The sequence below is a fragment of the Monodelphis domestica genome, chromosome 1 (genome assembly GCF_027887165.1).
Source record: "Monodelphis domestica isolate mMonDom1 chromosome 1, mMonDom1.pri, whole genome shotgun sequence".
Lineage (NCBI taxonomy): Eukaryota > Metazoa > Chordata > Mammalia > Didelphimorphia > Didelphidae > Monodelphis > Monodelphis domestica.
This window is the reverse complement of record NC_077227.1, coordinates 398,008,087-398,034,812: the sequence shown is the minus strand read 5'-3', so window position 1 is coordinate 398,034,812 and position 26,726 is coordinate 398,008,087. Positions and strand designations below refer to the sequence as shown.

The following is a 26,726-nucleotide window of genomic DNA, read 5'->3' as shown; positions in this document are numbered from 1 at the left end:
GGATATGAAAATTTAGGAGGTCAGGTGAAATCTAAAACACTAAGATTCTCTTGTGCAAAGGTCTACCGTTGCATTCCAAAGCAAGATTTTAATGTACTGTTATTTCTTTCACCCTCCTCACATGAAATTCTTAGGGAGAAAAAAAAAACATTCTGCAAATTCATTACTCTTCAATATAGGTTCTCTCCTCTTATTTACTAGCCTTTTCTCTCCCTTCCCAAATCCACTCCAACTGTTTCTTATTCTACCTCAGAAGCAGTTTGTTTTATGACTACATTTCCCAAAGGTTGGGTGTTTTTTGTTGTTGTTTTTTTTAACCATAGTAATGTATGTGCACAGCTGTTGCTTAGCAATCTAAATCCAACCATTTCTTATTAAGTACCATTTGGTTTATCACAGCCTCTCTTTTCTAGAACTGGGCAGTTAAAAATTTAACATGGTCAAACACATTTCCCATCTCTCAATGAAACAGAAAGAAACTTCAACACTATTTCAATCTAAGAAAGCTCCACTACTCCCTCATCAGTGTCTTACTCTGGGGACCATGGCATTGTTACTGTCAAGTTGTTTGTGTAGCAGTGAAATGATTGCTATATCTACACGGAACACAGATCAAGTATACAATGGGCCGTATTCTACTAGCTGCACATCAGTACAATCTTCACCAATTCCGATTTTTCCTGCTACCGTTCACCCAATTTTATTATTGCAACCATAGTATCATCTTTCAAACTTTTCCAAAATTCAACTGAACTAGACCCAGGTCAAAAGTCATTTGAATATAGAATCCTGACAGATAAGCAAGGCTGTTTCCATTACCCACTATAGAACACTAAACGTTCCAAGATTGCTTGCTTTTCCTCCAAGGACAAGAATGAGGTTTGGTTGCCACCCCCCCCCCCTCTATTTTCACAAAAGAAGGCAAAGGGGAAATTTAGGGAATATATATCATTTTAACTCTTAGCTCTGTATCAAAAGCCCACCACCCAAGTTCGTCTTCTGGAGGTTTGGGGGTGATAGTGAAAGGGAGGAAAATTAATCAACGGAGATGGACGAATACAACATTCTTAAGGAACGAAGCTTCCAATCCAGCAGCTGGAAGCCGCTTGCCGGAATAGATACCTGTCGTCTTTAAGTAATTCTAGCTATGTCTAAAAGAACTGTGGGAGGGAGGGAAAAACAGACTTGTTGCAAGGGACAGATGCCCCAAATCTAACAACCTCAAATATTAGGCTGACAGACTCTGACAAGTGTGAAAGAGACAATCCAAATATCGGAGCATCCGAGGAAGTTATCCAAACCCGGGGTCCTCCATGGAAAGTTAACTACTCCACTTTTTAAAAGGCTGCCCAACTTTTGATTTAGAGGTACGAGAATAGGGGTGAGGGGTGCAGATCGCAGCTAGCACTATCTTCCACCGCTGGCCGGCCTCTGCCTCTGGTTTCCGAACAGCTGATAGCTAGACAAGAAGCCTGGAGAATGCCATTCCTGGAGCAGAAGCTGTAACTTTGTCCCCGGAGCTCCAGAGAAGCCTCCAAAGGAAAAGGAAGACTCGGACACCCGCAAACCGCTCAAAGATGGTTCTCAGCCCGAGCCCCACTCACAGGTACAGGCTGCCGGCCAGTCCGCGCTTCTGGCTACTGGGAAACAAGAGTCGGCTCTAAGGCGCCAGCAGAAGCGCTTGGGACAGCCGGTACTAGGCGGCCCACCCGAGACCGATGGGGGCTAGCTGGACCGGCCGGCAGCGATTCGTCCGACAGCCGTGCCTGTGACACTGCGCCCGCCACTCCGCTCGGGGGAAAAGGGGGGCACAGACTTGCAGCCCCGGCCAAGCACCCTAACGGATGTAGGAAGAAAGGCGAGTCCTGGGACTCGCGGCGGGGCTCTGGGAGAGGAAACTGCTCCCCCAGCAGAAGCCCACAGCCAACTCCCAGCCCCCGCCTCAACTTGGCAGCGCTTCCCGGCCCCACTCACCTGCAAAGCCCTGTCCCTCTGCTGGGTGCAACAGCTGCAGAAGGAAGACAAACGTGGCGGTCCTGGTCATGCTTTACTGGCGGGCGCATCCCCTTCCCGCGACGGCCAAGCAGGGGCTGGGGGTGGGGGCGATGGGCTGGCGAACAGCCCCGGCGGCGGCGACGTCCTCAGCGGAGACTGAGCGCCGCGGCTCCGCGCTCCGGGCTCGGGCGGCTGCTCTCGGGCTCTGAGGAGTAGCACCAACTGAGGGAAGGAGGGAATGGGGGAGGGACAAGGGGGAGGGGCACCGAACTGAGGGGTGGGGGGAGAGCCGACGCGAGATGAGGGAGTGGGGGGCGGAAAAGGAGATTTCCCCCGAGTCCTAACGCCCGTCTTTTCCTTGCCTCAGCTCCCTCACACCCTAGCGCGCACTCGCTCTTTCCCGGCTCGAGCCGGCAGAGCGGCCACAGCCTGCTGAGCGCAGACCCCAGGAAAAGGGCTCCGGGCTTGGGAAGGGGCTCAACTCGCCTGTGTTCCACGCGCTCTCTTAGAGGCTTACCCTGGAGAGGCTGCGCTGGAGCCTCCACTCCTGCCCAACCCCAGCCGTCTGTCTGCCAGTACAGCCCGCTTGGCAGGTGGCTGAGGACACGGCCCAGGCAACTGTGCAGGTACCGGGTGGAGCCCAGGGCACGGGGGCCGGACACGTGGGGAGGGGGCGCAAAGCGGGGGAGGTTGGCATGGCACGTGGGGAGGGGTGTAGAGAGTGGCTAGTGAGGTTGATGGGACACGTGGAAAGGGGGACCTAGAGGGGCGGGGGGAGCCTGGAACTCAGGGCTGTGGCCCACTGTGAAACAGATGCACATTGATGCCCCCAGGCCAGGATTCGTGTCCTCTGGTGAGGACTGGCCTGGTCCAACTCTGGGAATCTGGGACTAAAATGATCTTTTCTTCCCATTATTCACTTAATTTCGTTGGCCCATAATCCACAAACACACACAGACGTCTACCTAATGCACCTCCCCATCTCTCTTCGCCGCCTCCCAGACACCCACATGCAGCCCCAACTCCTCGACGCACCCCCACAAACACCTCCTTTCACACTCCACAGGCACCTGTTTTCATCCCACTCCATTCCCCCCTCCCTATCATAGCTCCCTCCACCACCCCCCATAACACGCTCCCTTCTGCCCCCCCTACTCATCTCCCTCCTCTCCCATACATAGACACACCTCCTTCCTCCACAGAAAGATACACCTCCCCACTCACACACACCTCCCTCTGCCCCCTCATACACCCCTCCTCCTCAGACACACCTCCCTCCTCCCTCTCCACACACAGACACACCTCTCTCCTCCCTCTCCATACACAGACACACCTCCCTTCTTTCTCCTATATACACAGCTACACCTCCCTCTTCCCCTGCACACACACAGACACACCTCCTTTCCCCCTCCACACACACAGACTCACCTCCCTCCTTTCCCCCCTCCACTGAGACATACCTCCATCCATCCCCTATCCCATCTCCTTCACCCCGTTTTCCCCACCTCCCACATCTGTCTTCTACACAATCATATCTCCTCCTTGCACCCTCACAGAATACTCCCACATCTCTCCTCCCTCCACTTTCCCTGAAGACCGACATCTCTCATCCTTCCACCCTTACAGATACATCCCCCCCCCCCACTTCTCCCTGGGTCCCTGCAGGCACAAGCAGCCTATGAGCAAGCTTTGCAAATAGCTCCCTCTCCTGCCCTTCCTTTTCCTGACTATTTCTTCCTCTCAAGAAAGGAGATATTGTATTGTTTTCTTTATTTTTCCCCTCCACCCTTCTAAGCTGAGCCATATTGGTATCAATTTAGGGGCAGAGAAACCAAATCCCAGAGTCCAGGGGGCTACTGGGGAAGATGTTTTAGATTCCAGTAATGGAGTCATTGAGCTCATGGGGAGCTCAGTTTTGATGAAATTTCAGAATGAGGAGGCTGGTCTCTGGAAAGCCCCTCACATGGTTTTGTTTTCTGAACCGTTTCAAGATTACTTTCCTAATTGCTATCTCTCTTGTCCCTATGCCCAAGTCTTTGCTTTTTCATACCCAACATATTTGTTTTCTACAGCTGTAAAGTCCCAGTTCTTGTCTCTATTCCATCCTAGCCATGGGACACATTTTTCTTAATGGTTTAGTGTCCGAAAACCTAGGTTTCAGTAGCAATGCCAACATTTTTTCTGATTTTATAACCCAGGGCAATCTATTTACTGTCTTCACTTCAGTTTTCTCATTTGCAAAATAGAATTAATATATGTAAACCTTGAAGCCTAAATAAATGTCAGTCTATACCAAAGACTTCATTTCTATAAAGGATTTCATCCATTCTTTCTAGGCAAACCTGGGATTTGCTGATGAGAGAAAATCATCAGCTACAGTATTCAAGATACTTCTTTCCCCATACCTCTGGTCCCCACAACCCCTAAGAAAAAACAAGGGCATCATTCTCTAAGATATCAGAATCTCTAAGATATCAGAACACAGACCCCAAGTTAAAGGATTATTTATCTATAACATATCTCAGAGGGCATCTAGTCTAACTCCTTTATTTTATGAATGGGAAAATGGAGTTCCAGACTGTGGGGGTTGCCTCAGATCATACAGTTAAGAGGTCAAGTAGTCAAAGCCACATAAATACTCAAGAGGTAAGATGTGGTCCTAGGTCCTCTGACTCCAGAGCCAGTGTTGGTTCCTTAGAATCATACTATTTGTATCACCATGAAAAGATCCTCCCTGCTCAGGTCAGGCCACAGGATTTCAACTAAGAAGAAGATTAAAATGTCTGATCTGTCAGGTGTTTAGAGCTTTCCTAGATTCTCCCAGAGGATAGAAGTTTTGAATCTTTTTTCAGTTATGCTCCATTCTTCATGACCTCATTTGAGGTCTTCTTGGCAAAGATACTGGAATGATTTGCCATTTCCTTCACCAGCTCATTTCAGAGAAAACCGAGGCAAGGAGGATTAAATAACTTACCCAGGGTCACACATCTAGTAAGTATCTGAGTCCAGATTGAATTCAGGAAGATGAGTGTCATGACTCTAGGCACAGTCCTCTGTCTACTGAACCATCAAATTCTCCCAAGGGAAGAAAGAGCTGGATTTTAACTGAGAGCACTATCATGCCCTGACCCTAGGGTAGAGGGCTAGTTTAGGGCAACAACCAGAGCGGAGTGAAGGGAGGGGAAGAATTAGTGGTGACTCAAGGATTTTGAAATCAGTGACATGTTAGATGAAATCATGGGTCCAGACAGAAAAAGTTAGAGCTCTACACCCTTGCACAAGAGATCCCCCATGTCTAGAATGAGATCCCTCCTAATCAGCATTTCATAGAATCCCTTAGCTTCCTTCAAAGCTCTGCTTTAATGCCACCACCTTCAGGAGCCTTTCCTGGTCTCACATGCCCCTTTTACCAGTTTTTGACTCTCTCTCTCCCCCTTGAAATTACTTTGCCTTTGTTTTTGACCATGGTGTATCCCAACCAGTAGAATATAAGCCCCGTGGAAAAGGGACTTTCTCTGTCCCTTTTTCTCTGTCTCTGTTTCCATACTTTTTATATTTGTGTGTGTATACATGCATATACATATGTGTGCATATGCATATATGCAACAAGTTATACATACATACACATATGCCTAAAGCCTAGCACATAGTATAAACTTACTTTCCAAGTGAATTGAGTAGAACTGGAAGAGACCCTAGAAATCATCTTGTCCCCTGACCTCATTTCTTAGATGGAAAGCCTGAGGCCTGGAGTGATGAAAGAACTAGCACAAACTCACATAGCATGTTAGGGGCAGAGCCAGAATTAGAACTCGGGTCTTCATTCTTCTCCGTCCAGCCCACCCTCCATTCTACCACAGTCTCAATTTCAAGGGGGGCAAATTCTGAATGCTGTCCTTGTGGGCCTAGAGGAAATAATAAAGAAGGGAAGTTTCTAAGTCACATTTGTAACTTTTCCAGAATCCATTGGTCTCATTCCAATTAATGGAAGTATCCCCCTTTTTTCTGGAAAAGAAAAAGAAACAGGCAATTCTTCCATTGGTGATTCCACTCTCAGATCCTTCTCAAAACTGATTATTGGTGTGCATGCACACATACCCAGGAGACTTAGTCTCTGTTGCTACTGTTGTGTGGAGCACACACAGTTTCTGTAATACATTGCTGAGAGTTAGCTCCAATCAAATTCAGCAAAAGGGACCACACATTAAGGGAAGAGACTGAATTGGAGCTGAAGCCAACCAATTGTAATCTCCATTTCAATGCCATAGAAAAGGAGAATGTGGGCTTAAGTTCAAAGAGAAGAGGATAAGCCAGAGTCCCTTCCCAACCTCCAATCCTTTCTTGGAGGCTAATTTAATCAGCTTCCATCAGAGTGTTTCTGCTTCCTAAGACTAGATCAGAAACAAGTGCATTTTTAAAATAAATGTTAACCATTCAATCTTTGGTCCAATTATAGTACCATAATATTGTTTTATCATTCCATTTACCTAAAGTGAATTTCGTTATTGCCTCTGGGTTCAGAAAATGGAAGTTCTAGTCCCAAGTTTACCAATGACTCCTAGCCATTGTAACTATAAGCAAAATCCTGACACTAGGACTAAGTTTCTTTATCTTCTTAAATCCATTTCTTCTTAAATCCATCTCTTAATTCCATTCATTCATCCCTATTTCCTCTGAGTTTAAATATCAAATGAAAGGGCTTCACTAGATTACCTCTATATAATAACTGCTTACTTTTACAAGGCATTTTATGGTTGCAAAACATTTCACATACATTATCTCATTTTCTTCTCAGAAGAACCCTATAACTTAGGCATTGTAGTCTGGTGGATAGTGTTAGACTCAGAGTCAAGAAGACCTGGGTTCACATCCCACCTCTGACATTAGAGCTATGTGACCATGGATGACTTTTCTGAGTTTTAGTTCCCTCTTCTGTAAATTGATAATAATATCTACAGTACTAACTTAGAGAGTTGTGTCAAATAAGAATTTTCATAGAGCAACTTGCAAGCTTTAAGGTGCTCTAGAAATCCCAGTAATTGTTATCATGTCCATTTTATAGATTAAAAAACTGAGACTCAGAGAGCCTCGTGTCTGAAAGACATACAATTCTCCGTGGCAGAAGATTCAAACTTGGGGGGGGGGGTTACTCCAAATCTCAGGTTTCTTCCACTAAACCACACTACTTTAATGTTTTATATTTTTTTGGTTTCTCTGTTAAACAAAACTATGAGTCAGACTTACAAGATTAGGGATTTTGCCTGCTAACAAGCAGATCTCCTCTGTGTAGTGCTATCCAATCACCCTTGAGCCAGGAGTGTGCACTTGTCTACTGTAGATGCATGTGTCTGAGAAAAGATGGAGAATGTCTGGGGCAGAGAGGGTGCTAGTAGACCTGCCTAGTGTCTGTATATGTGTATAATTAGAGAATTTGGAGGGATGTCAGAAGAATGTTAATATCACATGCCTACTATACCTCATACAATAGGGGAAAATATCTCAAAGCCAGTTGGCATCTGAAATGCTAAATATTTGACAATAAGCCAAGAGAGGGCACACCAACAGGGAGGGGACCTCTGACCCACTGCCTGCACCCACTATCTCCCAGTCACTCGTTGTCTGCTTCCCACTCCCACAATGTTGTCAGCACATTTGGAGCTAGCTCTGTGCATACATACATATACCAGCTGTCTCTTTTAATCTGGTTGCAAGATGAAATCATTAATAGATGTCAGACACATTGGCAGCGATCTCTTATGTATCATCTTCATTAATAATTTCCTTCTTTCTGAGAAAAAATTAGTAACAAGCAACCATCAATAATTCAGAAATACAAGTTAACCTTTATATTAGCGGAGTGACTCTTTATGTGGAGCTGAATATTCCGGAGTCAGTCACTCTGGCTTGAGCAATGTTTTATGGCAGGAATATTAATATGCATTAACGCTGTCTATCAGGTCAGACAAATAGAAATGCATAAGAGCACACTGTAAGTATTTCTCAGACTTAACCTCTTGATCCTAGTCTATTTTTATAGAGAAAAAATTACATTACCCAATGATCTATCCCTCTTCGAAACCAGGACTTTCAAAAAGAGGCTCTGGCCTTATAAAGGAGAGCCAAATTGAGGTGGACCCAATCAGAGACACTGGCCCTGCTGAGACTTCATCATGTTGTAGCTGAATTCCTCCAGTAGCATCACATAGCAGAACAGCCACAGAAAAATGCAGTATCTCACAGAGACTTGGAACAAAGACGATCACAGGAAGGGGAGACTGGGTCAAGGGGAGAGGGAGGGAAGAGATTTTGAAATTGCCTGGAAAGAGATACAAGCAGAGGCTGCGAGGTATAATGTGGGGAAAAGGACAGAGATTAAGGAATAGGGACTGGGTTCCTATTCAAAATCCTACTCTTCTTGCTTATGATTAGAAAAGTCTGACCAGTGCAGCCCTAGTCAAAAAGTATTTTTTTTAATTCTTGTAAATATCTGCTTCCCAGAATCCAATAGCAAAGGGAGACATCTTACCTTCCAAAACTCTGGATAGTAAAGGGTTCTGCCTAAGGCACAGCAAATGATTGAAAAATACCAGTTCTGTGCCCAGGAGTTTATCAAGTAAGATGCAATGCCTTTGATTTCCTGAAATTGAGGGCTAAAACTAATCCAGGGACACTGGAGGTCTATAGTGTCAGCTCTGCTATACTGCCTGGCTATCTGACCTTGAACATTTCTCCTCTCTGGGCCTTAGCAGTTCCTTTTGTACAGTGAAGGGGCTGGATGAAATTCTCTTCAAGGTCCCTTCCAGTTCTGATGTTCAATGATTCTGAAAAGCCTAGGTGTTCTTGCTCCAGCGTTAAACGTTGAAAATGTTTATCTTGTTTTTTTGCCTCATAGTGACTTGAATATAAACTGCTGAGTATTCTCTGAAAACCCTGAACTGTCCCTTGCTCTGTCTGCCCTTATTAGATGCCATGGAACAGATTATGTCCAGTTTGGCAAACTACATCTTTAGGAAGATTATTGGTGAGCTGGATTGTGCCTAAAGGGAGTAAATAGCCAAAGTGGTGAAGAGAGTGGAGACTAGGTCATACAAAGCTTAGCTGAAGAAACGGGAGATGCTTACCCTACAAAGAGACTTGTTTTTGTTGTTTTTTAAACAGAATCGATGGGTACCTTCTGGGCATATCCAATTACTGCAGATCCTCAGGCACGAAAAATGTGATGCACTAACCTACTATAACACAAGGCCATGTGAATTAGTTCCCAAAGCTTGAAGAGGGTCAAAAACAGGATGTCCCAATTAAATTGCTAAGAATTGTACAAAGATTTTGGGGACACTCCATATGACCAAAAGAATTCCAGGCCATCAGAATCAGAAGCGATATGAGAGATCTTGGAATCAAACTCTCTCATTTGGCAGGTGGAGAAACTGAAGCAAGAAGCAACTTCTTCAAGTTCACACAACTGGGTAAGTGCCAGGTCTAGGACTTCTGACTCCACACCTAATGCACTTTCCATCACACCCTCTCTATGAACCCTACTGGTATTTATCTCAGATGTATATAAAAATTCATACCATATGTGTAGGGTTTTTTTAATGTTTATGCTTTCCCTCATTCTAGAAAATCCAAGCTAACTTGTATGCCAGTAAGTACTCAGTAAATATTTGCTTATGATGGTGATGAAATGGCATGATGTGTTAATGAATTATTTATTTACTCCTAGAGTTAATTAACAAAATCCATACCTTGATTATGTCACAAGTGAAAATGTGATGATCCTCCTGAGTGTTTACTGGACATTAATCCCTGTTACAAAACTAGCATGATAGATGAATTCAGCTCCTGAATGGAAAGAAACAGTAAGAACTGCAGCAAATCCTGGTTAGAACTCAAGACTTGAATAACAGGAAGCAATTACATTTGGAGTATCTAATGAGTGAATAAATGAATGAATGGAACTTTTTAAAGGTTTTACTATATGCGAAGTACTGTACTAAAGTACTGAGTATAGAAATGGGAGAAATGGAACATGCATTTATTAAGCACCTATGGTATACACTATGCTAAGTGCATTTAAAAATATTATTTGATCCTAACAGCAATCCCAAGAGGTAAGTTAGAGGTGCAGATAGATGTTATGTGACTTGTCTGGGGTCATATAACTATTAAGCATCTGAGGCTAGATTTGAACTTGCCTAAGATCACATAATAGTAAGCATCTGAGACCCACCCCCCTCCAATGAATCCTCTACCAATAAACAGTATAAGAACTAAAACAAAAGTAATAAAACATTTCTTAGGACAGAATAGCCAAGTAAACAACAGAGAAAGTCTCTAAGCTCTACTGCTAGCATCATATATAAAGGATAAAATTTTCATAGGCTCCCATCTCTGGAGGGGTAGAAGGAAACATTCCCTGCATAACTCAAGTTCTAATGTAATTAAATCATAGCTGGATTGCCTCATGTGGATCTATACCTAGGCAATGTGCTATACCCTTTTGAATCTTACTTCCATCTCTCATAGCTCCTTTAGTATGCCTCTAGTGCTCCCCTGGTTGCTGGAGTTCCCTTTACCTGTTAGAGCACTCCTTGCTATTGGTGCTTCCCTTGTTGTTGGTGCTTCCCTTGTTGTTAGTGCTCCCCTGCCTCCCCAGAGTTCTCCCCTAGATGCTGGTACTCCTCTTGCTACCAAATCCCCACTTGCTGCTGGTATTCTCTTTGCCATTAGTGTACCCTTTAGCTGCTGGTGCTCCCCTTGCTGCTGATGCTTCCTTGGCTGCTGATCTTCCCTGGATGCTGATGCTCCCCTTGCTACTAGAGGTCTCCTTGCTATTGGTGCTTCCCTTGCTGTTGATGCTCCCCTAGCTACTGATACTCTCTTTTGCTACTAGTTCTCTCCAGCTGCTAATGCTCCCCTTGCTACTAGAATTCCCCTTGCTGCTGATACTCCCCTGGCCACTTAGAGCATCTCTTGCTGTTAGTGCTCTCCTGGCTGCTGATGCTTCTCTTGCTGCTGGTGCTTCCCTGGCAACTGGTGCTGTCCTCTGACACTTCTGACATCTTTAACTGAAGCTCTGCCTTCTAGTTACTCTCTGCCTCCAGGGCTACCATGGGCTGACCCTCCAATAGACTGCTACTGCCATCTTCTGGAGCGGTTATCCACTGATGCAGCTTCTACCAAAAGACTAACCCAAGTCAACATCTCATCACTAATGAGCACATTTTCTTTTGTTAGGAAGGCCTGGGATACACAAGGGGGCAGCATCAAAACCTTTTGTTTTTCTCAATGGTTAGCAAAATCTTTTTTCCCCTTCTTTGACTCATATCCTCACCCCACAATTCTCCAAAATGAGAATTCACCCAGTCATATGAGCACAGATTTAGAGCAAATGGTACCCAAAAAAATCTAACCCAAACCCTTCCTTTATAGGTGAGAAACTGAGACTTCAAGAGATTAAGTGGCTTGTCCACCATCACACAACTAGAAAGTAATAGAAGCAGTCCTCATTCCTAATTTGGGTAGAACAGGTACATTCCTTTCAGCTCCCATAATGCCCCTCACAGCTAGTCCCCATGCCATGTAAACTGTCTTAAGGAGAAATTTAGCAACACTGGATGAGAAAGGGCTGGGATGAATGAGCTATACTTTGAATTCTTACCATGACACCAAAGGTCTCATATAACCCTTCTAAATATTTCCCATGTTTTTGATAGTTTCTACCCACCCACAGACAGCTAAGATAGAGCACTGAACTTGGAATTAAGAAGACTCATCTTCATGAATTCAAATCCAGCCTCAGACACTTACTAGCTACGTGACCCTGGGCAAGTCACTTGAACCTGTTTGCTTCAATTTCCTCATCTGTAAAATGAGCTGGAGAAGGAAATTACAAATAACTCCAGGATCTTTGCCAAGAAACCCCAAAATTGAGTTACCAAGAGTTGGTCATGAGTGAAATGACTCAATAACACCCACCCACATTCTATAAATATTTAAGCAAAAAAGAAAAACTACTTGAAAAATATATCCATTCATTCAGCAGACAGTATATTATGTATAAAAACTTGTACTGGATCACATGTACAGAAAAATAAGAAATGGTCCTCTCCTTTCAAGGAGTTCCCAGTCTAATAAATTGATGTTGTCCTTATGTCAGAGAAGTATGATGTGCACTTAGATTGTCCTAAGTTTTTTATAGTATGATTCAAAACAACCAAATGCTAAAGGTAAAGGTAAAGATACCTTTAAATTTTATTATCATTCCACCCAAAATAGTAAAGATAATGTTGAGGGTAAGACTAAAGAAATCAAGCCCATTTTTTTCATAAAATCACAGAATTTCAGATTTGGAAGGAATCTCTGGGATCATACTTGGATTCAGGAAGGTGAGTTCAAATCCAACCTCAAATATTTCCTAGTTGTATGACCCTGAGCAAGTCACTTCACCCATTTGATTCTGTTTCCTCATCTGTACAATGGGAATAATAAAAGTATCTACCTCATTGGGTTATTATGAGGATCAAATGGCATAACATATGATAAACATTTTGCAAACTATAAAGTGCTACATAAATGCTAGTTATTTTTGTCATTATCCCATTTATAGCATCCGTGACAAGGGATCATCCAATCTGCTTAAATCTACTACTTCCTAAGGTGGTTTATTCCTCTTTTGAACAATTCTAATTGTAAGAAGATGGGCATCTAGGTGACACAGTGGATAGATTGCTGAGCCTGGAGTCAGGAAACCCTGAGCTCAAATCCTGTCTCAGGTACTTACTAGCTATGTAACCCTGGGCAAGTCACTTAACCCTGTTTGCCTCAGTTTCTTCATATTTGAAATGAACTGGAGAATGAAATGGCAAACCACTCTAGTATCTTTGCCAAGAAAACCCAAAAATTAGGTCACCAAGAGTTGGATGCTACTAAAATGACTGAACAACAACAAATTATAAGATGATATAGACAGCTTAAATAAGGAGGTAGATTTAAGGGGAGGGAGAGGAAGAGAAAAAGAGAGCTGAAGAAGAATATCAAATCTGGCTATGCTCTTGAACTCCTAATCATTTCTCAAAGTTTTGCTTCTGAACCAAATAGAACAGGTGCAACAGCCATTCAGATACCTGATTATCCTTCCTCCCACTTTTCTACAGGCAGAACTTCTCCAGTCCCAGTCTTCACATGGTATATTCTGCAGTCCTGTCCCACACATATATGATCTTTTCTGGATGATTTCTGACATATCAATGTCCTGGCTCCCAGAATTGAACACATCACTCCAGCTGTGTCCTATCCAAGGCAGACTACAGTGGGACTACTGTTTCCATCATTCTGCTCTTCTCTTAAATGCCAACTTAAAGAACATTAGCTTTTTTGGTTGCCATCTCACACTATTAATTCACTGAACTTATAGTCCATTCAAAACTCTAGATCTTTTTTATTCAAACTGTGTATACTTTTTGACCCAGTAATATCACTATTAGGTTTATTTCCTAAGACAAACAAGGAAAAAGGAAAAGAAACTGTATGTTTTAAAATATTTATAGCAGCTTCTTTTGTGGTGACAAAAAACTGAAAATCGAAAGGATGTCCATCAGTTGGGGAATAACTGAGCTAGTTGTAGTATATGCTTGTAATAGAATTCTATTCTTCAATAAGAAATGACAAACCAGATGTTCACCAAAAATATCTGGAAAGGATTATATGAGGTGAAATAAAATGGAATGAGCAGAACCAGCAGAAACCTCACACACAGTAACAAGAATAAAGTATGATGGTCATCTGTAAATGACTTAACTATTATCAACCAGGCAATCATCCAGTCCATCTCCAAGGGACTCATGATGAGAAAGGATATTTACCATCATAGACGGAAAAGACAGAGTCCAAATGCAGATTGAAACATACCATTCTTCACATTATTTCTTCCGTGAATTTTTCTCTAGTGGAGGCAACATGTGTCTTATTTTACAACATGATGAACAGGGAAATATGTATTATATGGTAATATGTATACAACTTATATCATATTACCTGCCTTCTTGGAGAGGGAAGAAAGAGGGGAAGAAAAGAGGTGGGAAAAATGAGACAAATATTTTTGAACGTAGCTAATGTGAGAATTTGTTTCTCTTGGATAACCATATTTATTATAACTTGTTACATATTTTAACAAATAAATTATATCATATTGTTATGTTACATATTATATTGTTAAATAAAAGAATTTAAGCCCACTGGGGAGGAAAATTGCCTTTTTAACAAAAAAAGTAGTTCACACTTTTAAGATTAATCTGCATTATTAACATTTTCTCCATCACTTTCTTAAGTCTAGACAGTCAACAAAACAATAAATCAAGATCTGATTTGTAACAATTTTCCATTTCTGATGCATAGTTCATGATAAAAATTTAATAGTCAGCCAACTGGTTTGAACTGGCTCCAGTATACTTTTCTTCCCTCACACAGAGTACACACAAAAGCCATTGAAAACACAGTTCTAAAGGGATTAAACAAAGACATTCTCTTTCTAATTAATGAGACACTCAAAAGTAAAAGGTTATGTATGATTCTGAAATGCCATTCAGAATGGATCTTTATAATTTTCTAAGCACTGGAGCCCATCTACATTTTCACCTAAAAATATATGCTGTTAAAGACGAGGGCAACTTTGATTCTGTAATGCCACTACTAGGTCTGTATACCAAAGAGATCATAAAAAAAAAGGGAAAGAACCTACTTGTACAAAAATATTTAGAGCAGCTCTTTTTGTGGTGGCAAAGAACTGGAAACTGAGAGGATATCCATCAATTGGGGAATGGCTGAACAAATTGTGGTGTATATGATGGTGATGGAATATTATTGTGTTATAAGAAATGATAAGCAGAATGATTCCAGAAAAAAACTGAAAAGATCTACATGATCTGATGCTGAGTGAAATAAGCAGAACCAGGAGACCATTGTAGATAGTAACAGCAATACTATATGATGATCAACTGTGAAAGACTTACCTATTCTTAGCAATACAGTGATTCAGGACAGATCCAAAGAATTTTGACAAAGAATGCTATCCACCTAGTTTATTTATGGCTTCATTTTGGGTTTTATATGAGTATTCTCTTATAGCAATGATCAATATGGAAGTATGTTTTGCATGATAATACATGTATAATCCAGATCAAATTGCTTTTCATCTCCAGGAGGAGGGAGGGAAGGGGAAGAGAGAGACAACTTGAATCTTATAATTTCAGAAAATGTATTTCAAAAAATTATTTTACATGTAATTGGGAAAATAAGCTATCTTTGGATAAAAAAATTAAAATGAAAACTCGAAGGAGAGGTTGGGAAATGTAAAAATCAAATTGGCAAATTATAAAAATAAAATATTTAGATGGAAAATCTGTTCCAATATAGGTTTAAAACTGTTCAAAAACTGTTCAGATACTTTTGATAGAGGTAATCAAAACTATCCTCAGTGATGAAGTGAAGTTCAAATGTGAACTTTCCTTCAGGGCCAGGCACAAGGATGCTAAAGAGACTCATAAAAATAAAGTAATTATTGAAATATATAAGGATAAATAAAAGATTTCTAATTCTAAGGGATTCTAAATCCACCCAAATAAACTCCCAGGTTCCACAAGGAACCACTTATGTGTTTCACAGGCCACACTACTCCTCTCTGATCTGACTAACCCAAATGTATACTATCTAAATAAAAACTACCTACTATTATCCTTATAAATCTTAACTTCACCTTCAAATTATAAAAGAGCAAAGGCTAGCTGGTTGAGTCTCAACAAGAATCAAGTTTGGACTCTGAGTCAAAGACCAGGTTTTTCTTTGGTCTTCTCAGAGTTAAACAATTTATAAAACCACAATAGATATTCAATAGTGTTTCCCAAGTTGGAAAAAGAAAACACTGAGCTCCTTCAGATCTTTCCCTCAGACAGAGAGGCAAAGACGTTATCTCCTCCAGCCCTAAGAGAGAGTCTCTGATAGTGTCTCCGCCAGCTGCCAGAGACAACACGCAACTGCCGAGAGTGTAATTGACATAGAAAAATGGTTATAACTGTCACATCTGAAATTAACATGCTCTCTCAGCTCTGCTTCAAACTCCAGTTCTTTTCTCAAGCCAGCCACTCTACTTCTTATCCCTAAACTATTAAAACAATACTTATTTTCTAATATCATCCTTACAGAAACTACACCACTAGAATTGACAGGTTTGGTCATTATGATAAAGAATGAAAAAGAAAATGTACATATATGCATATGTACACATATATATGTGTACATATGCATATATGTACATTTTCTAGCTATACATAATATATAAATGTGTTTTATACAACAAATATAAATATTACAGAGATATTTGTTCTATATAACAACTTTATATATACCTATATGAAGTATATGTAATGTATACATACTATATATACATATAATATATACATATGTATGTGTATTTGAATTGTGTCTGACTCTTTGTGGCCCTATTTGGGGTTTTCTTGACAAAAATACTGGAGTGATTTGCCACTTCCTTCTCCAGCTACACAGCTATACAGATGAGGAAATTGAGTTGAAAACAGATTACATACATATAAATACATATAGCCATACACACAGATATAATATATACATATAAATGCTCCTAATACAGAGGTTTTTAACCCTTCTTGTCATAGACTTCTTTGATATTCTGGTGAAACCTCTGAACTCCCTGTCAGAATCATGATCTTAAAGGAAACTAATAATTTTGAAATAAAGATTTTTTTCCTCCATCTCAGTTCATAAACTTCTTGAAATCTGTCCATAGTCCATGGTTGCCAGGTTAATAATCCCTGTCCTAGGATGTTCTCTCACTTTCTGCCTGCCTACCCAGATTCTGCATAAACCTTCTAGTCCTAGCCCAGATCCCTGCTCCTCTATAATACCTTCTCTGGCTCCTTTCTCCCTTATAGATTTGTTAGTTCTCCTTGATTTCCTTGTTTTCTAACCTTTTAAAGGACTTACATATTATTACCATATAGTGTGGCCTTTACAACATACTGGCTTATGCTTTTCAGTGTTATTTTATACACATATCCCTTTTTTTCCTAGTGCGATTATAGGTTCCTCAAATTAATCATTTCAGCATACATTTATTAAGTGTCTCACATTCAGTACCCTGTTCTTGGCCTTGAGGACTTCAAAGACATTCCCATGTCTCTGCCTCCACCTACAGCTCTACAAATATATATATACATATATATACATATATGTATATACATAAATATATGTACACATAGGTATATATTAGTATAAGTAGTCTACAAAGAACATGCATAAAAGGACCTTTTTAATCCATAAAAAGGATCTATTTAAAATCAAAAGCAAGCATCATATACAATGGGGATATAGCAAACCTTTTCCATTCAATACAGGAGTAAAACAAGGTTGCATAATCTCCCTTCTATTATTTGGCATAGTCTGAAAATGGTAATAACAGCAATAAGACAAGAGAAAGAAAAAGAAAAGTGAAAAGCAAGGCGAGCAATCATGATCTCAAAGCAAACATAAAAATCAGTTTAATCAAAAGAGATAAGGAAGGAAACTGCATCTTGATAAAAGGCACCATAAAAAATTAAACAATATCAATACTAAACATATATGCACCAAATAGCATGTCATCAAGATTCCTAAAAAGAGAAGTTATGAGTTACAGAAGGAGATAGATAGATTATTTGTTGGGGATCTCAGACTTCCCCTCTCAGAACTAGATAAATCCAACCAAAAAATAACCAAGAAAGAAGGTAAGGAGGTTAAAAGGACTTTAGAAATGCTTAATATTATATATACCTCTGGAGAAAAATGAATAGAAATAGAAATAAATGCATATTTTTCTCAGCAGTAGTACATGACACCCTCAAAAAATAGACCATATAATAGCACATAAAAACCTCACAATCAAATGTAGAAAAGCAGAAATAATAAGTGAGTATTTTTCAGACCATAATGCAATAAAAATTGCATTTAACAAAGGGCAGTAGAAAGTACTAAAAATTAATTAGAAACTTAATAATCTTATCTTAAAGAATTAATGGATCAAAGAACAAATCATATAAAAAGTCAACAATTTCACTAAAGAAAATGACAATGAAATGATTGCATGACAAAATTTATGCAATGCAGCCAAAGCTGTACTTAGGGGGAAATGTATATCTCTAAATGTTTATATGAACAAAATAGAGAAAGAACAGGTCAATAAACTGGGCATAAAAGTAAAAAAAAAACAACTAGAAAAAGAACAAAATAAAAATCCCCAATTACACACCAAATTGAAAATCAAGGGAGAAATTAACAAAATTTTAAACTATTGAACTAATAAATAAGACAAGGAGCTGGTTTACAAAAAAAATTAATAAAATAGATAAACCATTGGTTAACTTACTTTTTAAAAAGGAAGAAAAAAATCAATTAATAATGTCAAAAATGAAAAAGGAAAAATCACAACCAATGAAGAAGAAATTAAAGCAATTATGTTATTTTGCCCAACTCTATGCCAATAAATCTGAAAGCCTAAGTTAAATAGATATTTACAAAAATATAAATTACCTTGATTAACCAAAAAAAAGAATTAAAACACTAAATCAAATCCATCACAGAAAAAGAAGCTGAACCAACAAAGAATTTTCTCAGAAAAAGGTTCCAGGACCAGATGAATTCACAAGTTAATTCAAAAATCCAAAGAACAGCTAACTATAATGCTACATTAATTATTTAGGAAAATAGGGAAAGAAAGAATCCTTCCAAAATCTTTTTATGACAAAAATAAGGTATTGATGCCTAAACCAGGAAGAGATAATACAAAGAAAGAAAACTCTAGACTAATATCCCTAATATTATAGCAAAATTTTTAAAGAAAATAAAAGTAGTTCACAGCATTATTTTTCAAGGATCATACACCATGATCAACTGGCTTTTATACCAAGAATGCAGAGATGATTCAATATTAGAAAACCATCAGCATAATTAACCATACCAATAACAAAACCAATAGAAACCATATGATTATTTCAATAGATGAAAAAAAAAGCTTTTGGCAAAATGCAACACCAAGTCCTTTTTAAAAAAATAATAAACACCAGAATAAATGGAGCTTTTCTCAAAGTGATAATGGCATCTCCCATTAGCAAGCATTATCTTTAATGGAGACAAACTAAAAGGATGCCCATTTTCACCACTACTATTTATTTTTGCTCAAATGCTACCTATAGCAATAAGAGCAGAAAAATAAATTGAAAGACTTAGAATAAGCAATGAGGAAAGGAAGTTATCACTCTTTGCAGATATGATGATATACCTAGAGAATCCTAGAAAATTAACCAAAAGACCAATAGAAATAATTAACAACTATAGCAAAGTCACAGGATACAAAATAAGCCCACATAAATCATCAATATTTCTATTTACCAACAACAAATTCCAATAGCAAGAGATAGGAAAGGAAATTCCATTCAAAATAGCTCTAGATAAAATAAGATACTTAGGGGTATATCTGCTAAAACAAGCCTGGAAACTATGAACATGAGTACAAAACATTCTTCACACAAATAAAGTCAGATCCATATAATTGGAAAAACATTAGTTGCTCATGGATAAGCTGAGTCAATTTAATAAAAAATGACAATCCTACCTAAATTAATTTACCTATTCAGTGCCATACTAATCACATTACCCCAAATTTATTTCATAGAGTTAGAAAGAATCATAACAAAATTCATTTAGAAGAACAAAAGGCCAAGAATATCAAGCAAATCAACGAAAAAATATGAAAGGAAGAGACCTAGTCATACCAGATCTCAAAACTATAAAGTGATAATTATAAAAATAATCTGTTACTGGCTAAGAAATATTGTCATGGATCAATGGAATAGGCTAGGTAATTAATACATGATAGTTAATGTCCATAACAGCTTAGTGTTTGGTAAACCCAAAGTTTCAAGCTTTTAGTAAAAGAACTCACATTTTGACAGAAATTGCTGAGAAAACTGGAAAACAGTATGGCAGAAACTAGGCATAGGTGAGCATCTCATATTATACAGTAGAATAAAGTCAAAATGGAAACTTCCTCTAGAAATAAAGAGTGACACAATAAACAAATTAGGGAAACGTGAAGGGGTTGTCCATCACTTGGTGAATGGGTAAACAATAGATGCAATTTATAGATAAGAGAAGAATGTATGATCAAACAAAATATTGAAAGCATTACAAAAATGATGTGGATAGTCTTGATTAAATTAAATCTGAAACGAATTTGTTCACACAAAACAACAAAACTAAGGTTAGGTGGAAAACAACAAATTTGGGGAAAAAATGTATTGCAAGTGGCTTTGACAGATGAATCTCTCAGATATTTAGAGAACTGAGGCAAATTTAAAGTATACCCCAATTGAAAAAAAAATGGTCAACAGATATGAATGGCCAGACTGAGAGGAAGAAATTATAATTATCTATAGTCATATGAAAAAATGCTCCAAATCAGTATTGATTAGAGAAATGCAACTTAAAACAACTCTTAAGATACTACCTCACACCTATCAGATTGGCTAACAACCAAAAAAGAAAATTATAAATGTTGGAGGAGATGGAGGAAAATTGGGACACTAATAAACTGTTGGTGGAACTTTAATTTTATACAACCATTCTGGAGAGCAATCTGGAACCACCTTCATAGGGCTATGGAAGTATGCACATACTCTGACACAGCAATACCACTACTGGGTCAGTATCCCAAAAAGATCAGACATAGGGTAAAGGACTTGCTGGTACAAAAATGTTTTTAGTAGCTCTTTTTGTAATGGCAAAGAATTGGAAATAGGGGCTGTCCATCACTTGGGGAATGAATGAACAAGTTGTGAAATATGATTGTAAAGAATACTACTGTACCATAAGAAATGACAAATAGAATTAATTTTTTACAACCTGCACTTACATTAACTGATGCAAAGTGAAGTGAGAAGAACCAGAACAATAATGTATTCTATAACAGAAATATATGATGATCAACTAACTGTGAAGGGCTAAACTATTGTCAGCAAAGCAAGTTCCCAAGATATGCACAAGGGACCCATGATGAAAAATGCTATCCCTAGTCAACGAAGGAACTGCTGGAATCTGATTGCATAGCCTTTATTTCCTTCATAAATTTTTTTTATTATATGTGTAATGTGTCTTCTGTCATAGCATGAGCAATATGGAAAAATGAATTGCATGAAAGCACTGGTATAACCAGTATCAGACTTATTTACTGCCTTTGGGTGGGTTAGGAAAGAAGGAGAAAATCTAAATCCTAAAATATCAGAAAACAATGATCAAAAATTGTTTCTACATGTAACTGAAATAAATAAATAGAAGAATTCAGGACTGGAAATCAGAAAACATGGCTGCTGGTCCTGACCCCTTTGCTTCATTGCCCTTCTCTGAACAACCATCTCCAATGAGCTCTAATATTCCGAATCTGCATTCTGAGTCATTGATTAATAAGGACTACTGTTTTGCCAGAAAGATGAGTCTGTCCTCTCCTTTGGCCCATGCACTGAATGTTCCATGTTTTAGGTTCTGATAAGTAGCCTATATTATGCATCTGATCCCTGAAGGGCATTGTTGCTCAAAGATTCCTCAGTGCTTCCACAGTGGTAAATGCAAAGTCCTGAATCTGGATTTTTAAATCAATGTTACCCATAAGTAACCTTGTCACCCAGAGCTACACATCCAAAAGTGTGCAGTGATTTCTAATCAGCCAACCAAAACCTGTACCAAAGATGTCTAGAAAGCTGCACTTGTGCCTTGGGGGAGGGGGAGTCTCTCCTAAAACTCCCAGCCCCTCTCCTCCCTTAAGTCCTTATATGCCACCAGCCCTCTTCCTTTACCAAGCACCTCCCTCTCTCAAATCCATGGCAAGAATTCACAGATGTGTTTGTGTCATCCAGATACCCTGTGGCGAAGTCAACAGAATAAAAACCAGTTCTTTAAATTACAGAAAGCTGCATCTGTTCGGGAAATATTTCACTACTATCTTAAAAGAAGATATTTAACCCAAAATGATCAAGACTGGCTTCAGTCCTCAGCATTTCATTCATGGCTCCCATTGCGCTCAGCAGGAGCTGCAATGGATTACTCAGAGCACATTTAGCCCAAAGATTTCAGCTTTTCTCTGCCCTAAACTATTGCTCTAAGTAGTTCATTAGCATGACAGTCCAGGCTGTTCATTTCTATCTAAGCCACATGCATGTCAAATAAAAAATGTTGATAAATCATTATTTCTACAAGCTAAAAAAAAAAAACCTAATAACAAAACCATAGAATGTGAATGAGTTTAGTAGAAATGAGTGTGAGGGTACAATCTCAGAATGCTACACCATAGAAATTGCTATCTGGGAGCAAACCAATGATCCATCTTATTAGGAAGGCTTTTTCTAGAATGGCTGAGTGTATGGGAGGGGGGGACAGTGTTTTGATGGAGAGTGAACATGCATACAGAATTGTGATTGTGTATTTGGAGGTCTAGGGGCAGCTAGCTGGCATAATGGATAGAATGCTGGCCTGGAGTCAGGAATTCTCTCCTTTTCCCAAATCTGGCCCAAGACACACTAGTTATGTAACCCTGGGCAAATCACTTGACCCTATTTGCCTCAGTTTCTTCATCTGTCAAATGGGCTGGAGAAGGAAATGTCAAACTAGTATTTTTGCCAAGAAAACCCTAAATGGGGTTAAAAAAAAAGTAGGAAACAAACAAAAAATTGTTGTTGGAATTGTGAGACCATGGTCCAAAATGTCTAACGTCTAAAAATTATAGAGCTCAATTTAATTCAGCAAGCATTTATTAAGTACCTATTAGGTATTGGGGAAACTGTTTTTTTTAATGAAACAGCCCTTGTTATCAAGAAAATTTTTACTGGGGGGAAATAACACAAATGCACACAAAATAATGGTTGTTTGGGAAGAAAGTTTTTAAAAGTAGAGGGAATCATAAAAGGCCCTGTATGGGACATAACCCTTGAAGTGGGGCCTGAAAGGAACCAAGCCAAAATGAAAAGAAAATACCTTCCAGAAATGATGAAGAGCCTGTCCAAAAGCGCATGCAATATCAGAGATGGAGAACAGTAAGCAAGACATTTTGGCTGGACTGTAGAGCATGTGAGAAATAAAAGTGATAATAGTCTGGCAAGATATTCTAAAACTATTGAAGAGCTTTAAACACCAGACAGAGAAGTATCTACTTTATCCTAAAGTCAAAAGGGAGCCACTGAGACTTGTAGAGCCCAGGGGCAATGGTATCAGATCAATAATGATACAATCATAACCTCCGGAATGTTAATTTTGGTGCCTGTGTCATGAGACTTCGATTAGAGCAATAGTAACCTCCACCCCACTTTTTAAACTTTTCTTTAAAAAATTTTCTAGGCCTTTAAAATCTCTCTTCTCTGCTAATATTAGAATGTCCCCTAAATAAAACTCAGAGAACACAGAATGTTAGAGCTGGAAGAGAGGCTAGAGATCATCTGGTCCAAACCCCTCATCGTACTGGCATCTCACAGGAGCCTCACTGAAACAAAATTAAACTTTAATGGTATTCTGATACCTATAACCAAGATTCCTCAAAAACAGGAGAGCTCAGAGCCAAGACTTCCAGTTCTGTGGGCCTTGTGGACCTGACCTCAAAGAAGAATAGGGATGCCCCTAGTAAGATCAGCATCCTCTTCCACTAAAGTCTCCTGTGAGTTGTGGTGCCTAAAAAGTTAGTTTGGTGATGAGCCACTCTGAACATCTGATCTTCTCTCCTGACCTCTCCTAAGCTCGAGATGGCATGCAGAACATCCCGACTTCAGGGCTCCACCGCACCTGAGCCTACTAGGTACAAAATGGAACTCAAACTTTTTTTTAGAGAGGTAGAAGCAATGGGGTAAAAAGAGAGCTGAACTTTGAATCAGGGGACTTTGGACTTGAACCCCAGTTCTGTATCAGAGCTATCGGTGTGGACTCTGACATATATTATCAGACTCAGAGGAATGAGTGAATAAACGAATTAATGGAAAAGCATTTATTAAACTCTTTTTAGGTACAAAACACCATATACCAAGTTTTGGGGATTCCAAGAGAAAAGCAGATACTTGGTCTCAAGTCTGACCTTAGTCTCAAGAAGTTCATATTCTAATGTGAAAAACAACACATATAGGAACTGCAAATCAGATGGAAAGGTCCCATGGTCCTTAGGGTGCAGTGACAATACAGGTGGTAATATATCTTTGCCATAAATTTTCACTAATAAAAACTTAATCTATTTCTGGTGTTGAATCATTTGACAGTGCCAAGGACTTTAGTGGCAGATAATTTTATTGAACTACCTTCTGTTTTTTCTTATTCTTTGTTATAGGGAGTGACTTAATGATGAGGAAGAGGAAACACTTTCAGAACTGAGGGTGGTATAAAAGGAAAAGATATCACTAAGAACGTTTTTAAGCTCAAAATAAAGAATTAATACATTCCAGGTCTAGCTCTTACTAGTTATGTATCCAAGTCATTTTTTCCCTTCTGAGTCTCAGTTTCCCCATCTATAAATGTTAACCATATTGGTACTAGCCAGTTGGTACTACAGATTTGTTATAAGGAAAATGCTTTATAAAACCTTGGAATGTCATATAATTGTGAGCCTTTATTATTATTACTAATTTTACAAAAGTGCTATTCCAGTGTTTCATCAAGGCATGAAAGTGATCCTAAGCTCTCTAAGTCTATGCCAGCTGAGTACAAACTCTGGCAAGTCCTATAAGGATGGAAGGACTTTAAATATGGGCCCCATGCTATAATGTGTCTGTCATTTAATGATTATCCTGAGTTCAGAGGGGCTTTTTGCCAAAAGGTAATTAATTTTTTGGCCATAGCAACCCATGTAGGCTATCCCAAGATCATGGTCACCATCTGAGTCAGTAAAAGGAAGGAGCCCTACCAATCAGATCTCAGATCCTCAAAGAAATGAGACGTGATGCTACCCCAGTGCTGGATCAGGACCAGGCTTTCCTTCTTTTTTCTTTCCATTTTTGGAAGGAGAGATTTACTTTAAAAAATAACAAGAAAAAAAGTTTAAAACTTCTCCCCTTTCCCATACCTTGGAGCACTGCTTTCCCACCTCAATCTCTGGGGAAAATGGATTAAAATTAAGCTCCACTAGTGCATGATACTGGCCCCGTCAAATGCATGCCTAAATTTAACAAGAGTTGTCCTTAACTAAGCTACTTTCCCTGGCTTGTTCTGGAGGTACTAGCCTCCAGAGAGGCCCCTCATCTTGGAGGAGGCCTCATGGCTAAAACCCTTGTTTAATTTACCACTGGGACCCCTTTGCTGGGGCCTCTGAAGCCCTGCCTGGTTCAGACCAGGCCAGAGTAAATATCTACTTTCTCTGATTTTCTTAACTTGCACTCTTTCTTCTTTTGTAAATAAACCACCATAAAAAGTTATTTGGAATTGAATAATAATTCCTGGCGACCACACTCTTATAAATTTAGTCCAACCCTTTTATTTTTACCCTTACATTCTGGGTCCTAAACATCAATTCCAAAGATTTCTCAGTAAAGGGGTATTTGTGCAGAATCCACTGCTGCAAAACTTGGCATTGATTCAAACGTAGAATTCTGTCCTTAGGATGTTGTCTGTCTGGGCTTCTGTGATCCTTCAGCTTCAATATCCTCACCTTTCAAAACGCACAAGGTTAGAGTCTCCAGATTAACTCCCTTCACCTCAATGAGAGAGTTAAAAAAATGAGGCAAGGACCAAAGCCCATTTTCACCAAGCCACATATCAAAAAGAGCGCCCATGGCCTCTCCCCTTACATCTTTTATCATTCACCCCAAACCATCAAGTAGTATTGAAAACAAGAGAAAGTCACTAAATAAAGGTTTTTTCCTTCATTTAAATAAAAACAGTTTCTACATAGGTTTGTTTTTCATGTAGAAAAAAGCATCCCTATGAGGATGATTCCCAGATCTTTTCCTTTGTTCCTTATTTCTCAATGGAACTCAGAACTTTACATTAAAATCTCCACTTTCATGTCCCATGAATATCTTGGACTCAGCAAGTCCAAAGCTGAGCTCAACTTCTTCCTCATCAAACTCTCTCCTCCTAATTCCATTACTTCTCTTCATTGACCCAAGCACTGAAGCTTGAACAATTATAATCTATCAATCCCCAAGTGCTACCAACCATAAATCTGTATTCCAATATTCTTGCCCTTCATTCTCCCCCTTGTATTCCCAAGACTCCTGGCCTTTTTCCGTATCCCTCTCTCCTAGATGTTTACAACAGCCTCTCCCCCTACAACAGGGAGGCTATGAGAAAAGCAAAGAATAGTGGGTTTGGTGTCAGAGGATTTGATTAAAAACACTACATTGTATGATTTTGGCTCTCATGGACCTCAGATTCATCTTCTATAAAATAAAGGTGGTTGATCTATATGATTTGGGAGGTCCCATTCTACCTCTACATCCTGTGATCCACTCTTACCTTCTGATTCATCCTACAAATTGTTGCTAGACGATTAGTCTTCCCCATGCAGAAACCAAATGAGTCTCCCACTTGTTGACCAAACATCAAAAACAAAACAATTTAAACTGAATGGAACAAAATTTTAAAAATCACATTTGGCCTCAAAAAAGAGATCTGAATAGATACCTTTATCCCTTCTTTGCAAAAGT

The 26,726-nt window shown here is 39.4% G+C and overlaps 1 protein-coding gene and 1 long non-coding RNA gene across 13 annotated transcripts in view; one reads left to right on the top strand and one right to left on the bottom strand.

Moving 5' to 3' along the window:
* PTPRT (protein tyrosine phosphatase receptor type T) overlaps window positions 1–2,617 on the bottom strand; it is a 1,347,533-nt gene extending 1,344,916 nt beyond the window's left edge. For all 12 annotated transcript variants that reach the window (XM_007474314.3, XM_007474316.3, XM_007474317.3 and 9 more), the window contains exon 1: window positions 1,975–2,617. In XM_007474314.3, coding sequence (XP_007474376.2) covers window positions 1,975–2,044 — 70 coding nt within the window. In that variant the 5' untranslated portion in view covers window positions 2,045–2,617. The remainder of the gene's footprint in view (window positions 1–1,974) is intronic.
* On the top strand, window positions 2,321–14,231 carry LOC103098946 (uncharacterized). Its single transcript, XR_457997.2, has 3 exons — window positions 2,321–2,621; window positions 9,154–9,461; window positions 13,152–14,231. It is a non-coding gene; the product is annotated as an uncharacterized LOC103098946 (long non-coding RNA).
* The last annotated feature ends 12,495 nt before the right edge of the window (window positions 14,232–26,726 follow it).